This window comes from Nicotiana attenuata, unplaced genomic scaffold, assembly GCF_001879085.1.
Source record: "Nicotiana attenuata strain UT unplaced genomic scaffold, NIATTr2, whole genome shotgun sequence".
Taxonomy (NCBI): Eukaryota; Viridiplantae; Streptophyta; class Magnoliopsida; order Solanales; family Solanaceae; genus Nicotiana; species Nicotiana attenuata.
In genome coordinates this window covers 36499-44771 of record NW_017675269.1, presented here as the reverse complement: position 1 = coordinate 44771, position 8273 = coordinate 36499, and the positions used below count along the sequence as shown (strand labels likewise).

The 8273-nt window shown below is 36.3% G+C and overlaps 1 protein-coding gene across 5 annotated transcripts; it reads left to right on the top strand.

The window, feature by feature from the left end:
• Positions 1-664: 664 nt before the first annotated feature.
• LOC109219884 (ELMO domain-containing protein A) lies at positions 665-7428 on the top strand. Of its 5 annotated transcripts, none has more exons than XM_019384353.1 (10): positions 665-827; positions 3554-3656; positions 3832-3941; positions 4186-4254; positions 5131-5246; positions 5620-5674; positions 5768-5888; positions 6049-6096; positions 6184-6278; positions 6831-7428. In XM_019384353.1, exons 3-10 carry the CDS (start codon positions 3840-3842, stop codon positions 6924-6926), a joined length of 702 nt encoding a protein of 233 aa, XP_019239898.1. In that variant the 5' UTR covers positions 665-827; positions 3554-3656; positions 3832-3839; the 3' UTR covers positions 6927-7428. The 5 variants fall into 5 exon arrangements, with proteins under 5 accessions (XP_019239898.1, XP_019239895.1, XP_019239893.1 ...); XM_019384350.1 differs by lacking the exon at positions 665-827 and adding an exon at positions 1717-2010 and having other exon boundaries at positions 6220-6278; XM_019384348.1 differs by lacking the exon at positions 665-827 and adding an exon at positions 1721-2010.
• Positions 7429-8273: the final 845 nt, after the last annotated feature.

The following is an 8273-nucleotide window of genomic DNA, read 5'->3' as shown; positions in this document are numbered from 1 at the left end:
TTCTTATCAGTGAACAACAATCCTTACAAATGAATGGAATCCCTCTTTATATAATAGAGGATTCCTAAATAAGGTACACTTCTAATAATAGCAGGAAATCATGTTAACATTTGATTAACCGCCGTAGATTGATCCGTTCCGAGATTCACGCCACGATCCTCGACCAATCGCGGATATCTTGCCTTTTCCGTCATCAAGTTATACCGATGTCACTCGAAGTCCGTCTCTTTCTAGCCGCGATCGGTGTTGACCTCGGTCCGGACTCGATGTCCTAGCTCTTTGACGCAACATTCCTATCTCGGCCAAAGAATGAAATAGGGTAGCCCTGATTTCTACCGTATACAGATTTATAAATATGTTGAATTGCTAATGATGTTGACTTATAATTAATACTTTTTATGTATTTTCTAAATATGTAAATAATATATTTAAAAAGCTAATAAATTTATTTCAGAATTCACATAGGAAAAAAGCTAAATATTGACCTCAGGCTCCGGAACCTTGACACATAATACCATAGCATGATAATATAACTAAAAAAATTCCTTTCTTTTTTACACAGACAAAAAGGATAGGGAATATGAGTCTTGATCAGGTAAGGCGGGTCCAAATGATTATAATCTGCAAAAATAGCTAAACATGGCTACAAATTAGGCGGTGTTTTAGCAACATGGCTGGCTAATGGCTATGGAACCCAAGAATTTGTCACATTTCTCCATTTTTCCTCTTTTCTTCTTCCACCTTCCTCTGCACCACCATTTACCCATTGTAGGTGTCTGCCATTTCAACAAGAACATGTAATTTATCTTTTTCTATGCCATAAACAGGTACCCTTTTTTTAATTCTATACATGCAAATGTGCATACTTTATGTTCGTTTTGAGTTCTCTATTAATTATCAAGAACAGTTGAATCAAGAACATGCATTTCTCTCATTATATGCCAATTAACAGCTTGTTTGGATAATTGTTATATGTCGGTTTCATAATGTATCGTATTATATTGTATTGTATTCAACTAAATTGTTTTGATGAATACAACATTTGGATCTATTGTATCGTTTCCGTCATATAATGAGATCACGCACCAACATATGAAGAATAAACTTGTAATGTTACAAAGAAAAAGTAGGGTATGTGATAGAATTATTATATAAATGGATAGGGTAAAGGATAAAATAAGATTATTTAATAATAATAAGGATAAGACGAGAGAAAAAAAGGTAACGCCTCGACCACACCAAATCGGTTGTTACATAAAATGACACTTTTCATCGTTACTGAACTATGGATTTAAAGATACGATACAAAAAAATTTAAGTAACAATCAAAACAAACATTATATTTAAAGTAACAATACGATACAATACTGAAGGGAGACCTTAGCGTAACTGGTAAAGTTATTGTAAGTGGTCCGACCCTTTTCCGGACGCGGGCATAGCGAAAGCGTAGTGCATCAGACTGCTTTTTTAATACGATACAATACAACAGTAACCACCGTCCAAACATAAATGTGGTACCTTTGTTTCTTTTTTTCGTATCTGCATGTAATTTGCAAATTAATGGTGTGTAATTTATGTTTGTTTGAGATATACTTTTATTCTTTTTGTCTTACGTAATGATATGATATGGTTGGATGTCAAAAAGAACTAATCTTTCTATTACCTTTTAGAAAGAAAAAAGAGAACTTTTCCCATTCTTGTGCACCTGTAATTAAGAACATTAAACAAAAGTTCCCTTTAATTGCGGTGTTAATCTCCAACTTTCCTTATTGGGATTCCAGGATTTTGGAGGGTAGAAGTAAGAGTGAGGATAAAAATGATGATAGTTTGAATTTTAAGAAAGCATGGGTTGAAGTAATCATTTGAACAACTGTTTATTATACTATTCTGTTTTACCCTTTTGGTTTCTGTTTGAAACATTCGGCAACTTTCATCCTCCCAACATTTTTCTTCCTAATGAGATTAAGGCGTAGTCAATGCATTCTTTCTTGTGCCTCCTCCCATCATAAAGTAAGCCTCTTTCTTCCTCATTCTTCTAGTTCTTTTTCTTGGAATTCTTGTAATTTGTTGAAAGTTTGGTTCTTTAGCTTGGTTTAACGCTAGCATAGTCGAATGAAGCGGACCGAATTGAGCTAAACAAATGTTGATGATTCATATGAGCTTATGGAGGCATGACCTTTGATAGGAGGGTGCGGAGGTCGAAGATTAGTGTAGAAGGTTAGGGGGTAGTTGAGTGTATTCCTTTGCCTTACCGTGGCAATTTTTTGTTCGTGGAGTTATGTGTATATCTGTTATTTCTTTCGCTTCAGTTATTTTACTATATCACTGTTGTTACTGTACCTTTTCACTTTGTCCTTGAGCAGAGGGTCTTCGGAAACAACCTCTCTACCTTCACAAGGTAGGGGTGAGGTCTATGTACACACTACCCTTCCCAGAGGCCGGACCCCACTTGTGGATTATACTGGTTATGTTGTTGTTCGATTATACCTGGTTTTGGCATTGAGGTTTAGTAGCTTCGCGGTTAATGAATGTAAGCATAGTTGATGGGAATGAATAATATTAGGTGTCATCAGTTCAAATTTCCATTCTTGAACAATGTGTGTTATTGTGGTTATTCGTAGGCAAGATCCGGGCCCACTATCTATCAACTTTCGAACCGTGCTCCACTGGTCCTCGGGGATTTTTCGATTATCAAAACAAATATTTGAACTTGATATCCTCTATGCTTTAAACTTTTGAACTTCTACTACTGTAGGACAACTTTGGTCATTCTATAAGATTGTACAAGATTCTTAGGCTAGATGACAGGAAGACTAAACTACAACTACAACTACAACTACAATAACAACAACCCAGTATAATCCCACTAGAGGGGTCTGGGGAGGGTAGTGTGTACGCAGACCTTACCCCTACCCTGGGGTAGAGAGGTTGTTTCCGATAGAGCCTCGGAATCCTTCCCTCCAAGAACTCCCCACCTTGCTCTTGGGGTGACTCGAACTCACAACCTCTTGGTTGGAAGTGGAGGTTTCTTACCACTAGAGCAACCCCTCTTGTCGATAGGAAGATTGAACTATCATCGCAAATTCTAGGGGTTGATTAGAAAAGCATTAACGTGCAATTTTCTTGAAACAATTGTTTGAATTTCTCTGCTGCACTCTTCTATGATCTATAAGCAACTCGATACATTTCTTGTTTTTGCGCGGCCTGAGCTCTACCAAAGGAGTTGAATTACAGCCCTAAAACAGTATGTCAAATGCTAGTCTTAATCATTTCGATTTGTCTAACTTATAGAAATAAAAATAATTTGAAGTGGTTTTAGCTTGTACCTACGTCTTAGTGCGACATTATGATCAGTTTAGTTAATGCTCTTTGCGCTGCAGCTAAAATTGATCTTGAATCTTGATGGACTCGTGACGTTGTGCCTATTACCATATTTATGTGGATGATGTCAGAATTTCACTTTCCTGTGTTTTTTTACTTGCATATAACAAATTATGTAAAAGCAGAGTAAACTTTTGTTCCTAATTTCATCTCACAGTACTTATGAATTCAGGCTGATGAAGATGAAAGTAATTGGCAAAGAAGGAAGCTTGATGAAGAGCCAGCATGGTCGCATAATTCTCCTCACGTAATCTCTCAGTTAGCTCAGTGCTTTTGTGAGTGAAAATTATTCTTCTAATTTACCACCTGAATAATTTTATTTAGGGATGCTGCATCTGTATTATTATCTTTTTTGAGCTGTCGTTCCCTTTACTTAATATGTTAATCAACTAATGTGTACATTTCCATAATTATTTGCTTATTTCACTTATCGGATTTTGATGGCTGTAGCTAATGCTATGGTTGGACCACGAGCATGGATAGGAGGAATCTTCAACCGCTCAGGCAATAGACGGTTTGGAAGCGATAAATATCTTGACTACCCTTTAACTCCTCTTCAGGTAAACCAGAGTACCATGTTGTTGGCCGTTGAGTTTATCTGACCTATACCTCGATTTCATGTCTATCGAAGTTATACAGGCTTCTTTTTTAGCCTATCTGGTTCAATCTGTTCCTTTGCGAAGTGGTTCTTTCTGTTGGTACAAAATAGTTGAGACTATTATGGAAGTTTTTTTTTAAATTCTCTTTGTAGTTTATACCTTCGTAACATTGTGGATTTTTTCATATATATTTAACTTCTGCCAGGAAGAAAGATTACGTGCGCTTCAAGAACGGCTAGGAGTACCTTTTGATGAAACACGCCTAGATCATCAAGTATTTCCAAAATACTTGTTCTATTTTCATTTCCATGCTAATTTCAGTTGATAGTTACCATGAAATGCTAATATTTTGGGGATAGTGAAGTTGCAACTTGCTAAGGTCATGTAGTGCGGTCCCAATATTCATGAAAAGTGTGATCCAATATTCTTCTATGACCAATATGTTTATTTAAATTTAAATGTTCACTTAGAAAGGGAGCCGTGGCGTAACCGGTAAAGTTGCTGCTGTGTGACCGGGTGGTTAGGGGTTTGAGCCATGGAAACAGTTTCTTGCAGAAATGCAGGGTAAGGCTGCATACAATAGACCCGTGTGGTCCGGCCCTTCCCCGGAACCCGCGCATAGCGGGAGCTTAGACCAGGCTGCCCTTTCTTTTTATGTTCACTTCGTATGGAAAAACTTTTAAACTTACATAGACTATTATTTGGAGTAATGTTCAAAGAATTATATCATACTAGTAACATTCCTTTTACAGTTTTTGATAACTAGTAACGTTGCAGACAAAAACAAGCTATGCAATTGTTCTTGTAACAAATCGGAAGTTTACACAGGCCATGGGCACCTTGTTAGTTCAATATGCTAAAAGTTTGCAAGAAGTCACTAAAACATTCTGCCTCTCTAATTTCATGGCAAAGCACCAACATCACTATTTTATAAAATTTAATCTTAATGATATTATCGGTAACTATTATCACATTAGAGTAGTAACTTAGTTTATCTGTGTCATAAAGGAAAATTTGGAAACCTTAGTTATCTCTGCATTTTCTTTCTGGATTTTGTTTCTATCGGTACCTGCATGTCTTTTAAATGATATCGTTTATGTTTTTCTGGTTATAACCTGTATTTTAGCAAATAATTAACTCCAAATTTCAGGAAGCTCTTCAAGCTTTATGGAATGCAGCATTTCCAAATGTGAAGCTAAAAAGTTTGATCTCCGAGCAATGGAAGGATATGGGCTGGCAAGGAGCAAATCCATCGACTGACTTCAGGTGAATTTCATCCTTTCATATCCTCAATGCTTTGACAAGATACATTGATATTTTTGTCACTTTTCGCGGGAAGAAATATGTAAGACTTTTTGGTAAGAGGAGATTCATTTCTGTTGGTCAATTGTAATAATTAGAACATAGCAGTTTGCTTTTTCATCTATACAGAAAAAGGTATCCTACCATTCATTTGCAGCGCCTCGTCTACCATTTATTCTTGGCTTTGTTTTGACTCTTTGTTGCAATGATTCCACTATAAAATAACACCGAGATATGTGCTTGAATGCATATCTCAAATATCTCACCAGCTTCCGGCACTTAGTTTACTCTTGTTGTCTAAGATATTATTCTCATCTGAAAAATCATGTTGTTGTAGGGGTTGTGGATTTATTTCACTCGAGAATTTGCTGTTTTTTGCAACAAGATATCCGGTATGATGTTTAGCTGTTTTGCGAAGATATAGGTGTTCACAATCTGATTGCGGCTTATTAAGTCATAACTAATTGCATATATTCAAAATCAAGGCTTGTTTTCATAGGTTGCTTTTCAAGCGAAGTGGATCTAGGGCAACGTGGGAGTATCCATTTGCAGTCGCTGGGATTAACGTTACATTCATGTTGATTCAGATGCTTGACTTATACTCAGGTGATTTAACGTTTTAAGTGATTTATACTAATTAAGAACAATCTCCTCTGCTTTCAAATATTATTCTTTATGATTCTTGATTGTCTCAAATTATACATTTTGCTAATATTTTCCTGTCTATTCTGAGCCGGCCTTAAACATTCTTCTTTTTCTCTTGCAGAAAAGCCAAAGTGTCTACCGGGAATTAATTTCGTTAAGTTATTAGGAGGTAAGCCAGTCATATAGATAGAAAATTAACCTAAGTACTGAATCAGGGTGCTTTCTAGATGAACTTTTTCGCTAAAATATACTGCAGAGGATGACGAGGCATTTGATGTTCTATACTGTATAGCATTCGCGATGATGGACGCACAGTGGCTGGCTATGTGTGCTTCATATATGGAGTTTAAGGTATACTTCTCTCTCTCTCTCTCTCTCTTTCTCTCTCTCTCTCTCTCTCTCTCACACACACACACACACACACACACATTAGGCTATGTCTCTCGTACACTCGCCCAAAGGCGAATCCTGTGTTTGAACTTTATGAGTTCAAGTTCGAAATTCTATCATAGTTCATAGGTCATCTGATTTACCGGGTTCTAAATATATTTTTTGTACGAATTTAGTGGATTTTTTACACATACACAGGATATGAGCTAAAGCTACTAGGTTCGAAGGAAACCGTATCTATTACCCTACATCCGCCCCAGCTCTCGCCCTTCCATTTCTCACAACGTGTTTATCATTAGAGGAAAATGTCATGAACCCGTATCAATATTTACTCAATATTATTTTTTTACTGCTGTGTTTGTCCAAAGAACAGTGTATGTTTAGCATAAATAGTTGGTCCTATGATCTGTATATGAAGATAATTGTAGATCTAAAACAAAACAGAATGTTTCACAGTATGTAGCTTACTTTTCCTCTACACTCTACGAAAGCATTTTTGTTTTATTCCTTCAGGATGTTTTGCAAGCGACGAGGACGCAATTAGAGAGAGAATTATCATTAGAAGATATACAAAGAATAGAAGATCTGCCAGCATACAACCTGATATAGCACATACACTTCTTATTCCCCTCTGTAATACCTGATATAGCTCACTCATTCTGCAGTTTGGTTAATTAAAGACAGACAAAAAAAAAAAAAAAGCAGTCCGGTGCACTAAGTTCCCGCTAAGTGCGGGGTCCGGGGAAGGGCCGGATCACAAGGGTCTATTGTACGCTGCCTTATCCTGCATTTCTGCAAGAGGTTGTTTCCACAAGAGACAGAATGTGATAAATGATTGAGATACATCCAATAGCTAAACCTGAAATTTTCTGTACAAAAAGGTGGTAGTTTACGCAACGCAAAGATTACTGAATAGGTTTCCAATGTTTTCTAGGATCTATTTAGTCGTGTCAGTAGAAAATATAGAGAACTTCTAGAGCTTTTTACTTTAATTTTTGTTTAATTTTGTATGATATCGGATTGAGAAGAGCTTAAATGGACATGAAAGATTCATATTTCCCATACAGCGTGCTTGGGATTTGTTGATGTGTAGTTGTTGAACGTTACTGAATAGATGAAAGAAGTGTTGCCACAGGTTGTCTAATAACTTTTGCCAGTTCTGAGTTATGCAAAGTCCTATTCTGCAATTTTTATATTACCTGTTGTTTCCTTTGGCATCGGCTATCTTATTATTTTGTTGTCGTTACTGTTTTTTTTCCCCCAGTATTTCCAACATGGCCTCCTCACTACTATTGTTTTTCTACTCAAACTTGCTTTGTTTTTTTCTTTGAGCCGAGGGTCTATTAGAAACAGTCTTTCTACCTCACACAAGGTAGGAGTAAGGTGTGCATACGCACTACCTTTCTCAGACTCCATTTGTGAGATTATACTGGGTATGTTATTGCTGTTGTTGTTCTGAGTTATTCAAAGTTTTGTGCTTCTATGTTTGGTTCTTCTGAAAATTAACAGATTGGTTTTCCCCTCTGCCTTGTTTCTCATTGACTTGTATATTGTTAGTTTCTCACATCTAAATGCCTATTAAAGACATAATTAAGTAAATAAAAGTGTGTTCCCTATTTATCAGCTTAATCTTTTAGATAGGATGGTGACACACTCCAACAGTCAAAAGAGCATATAACTAGTATCTATGAAATGTAACTCTTAAGGTTATTAGTAATATTTATCCAACTGAGTTGATTGTTTGAATAGGGGAGAAATTCAAAAATAGCCAGATTTACAAGTGGTCATTTAAAAATAGCCACAGTTTCAAAAGTAATCGAAGTTTAGCCACTTTTCATGTAAAGATAAATTTGAACGAAAACACTGTTCAAAATCCGAAAAACACTCCAGCATATTATAATGGAGTTCCAGCAAAAGTATACTGGAACTCCAGCATATTATAATGGAGTTCCAACA

Coding starts and splice junctions, on each gene's coding strand:
- LOC109219884 (XM_019384348.1), top strand. CDS start 1,957: ATGAGATTAAGGCGTAGTCAATGCATTCTTTCTTGTGCCTCCTCCCAT. Junction 2,011..3,553: donor GTGCCTCCTCCCATCATAAA/GTAAGCCTCTTT, acceptor TTATGAATTCAG/GCTGATGAAGATGAAAGTAA. Junction 6,279..6,830: donor CTTCATATATGGAGTTTAAG/GTATACTTCTCT, acceptor TTATTCCTTCAG/GATGTTTTGCAAGCGACGAG.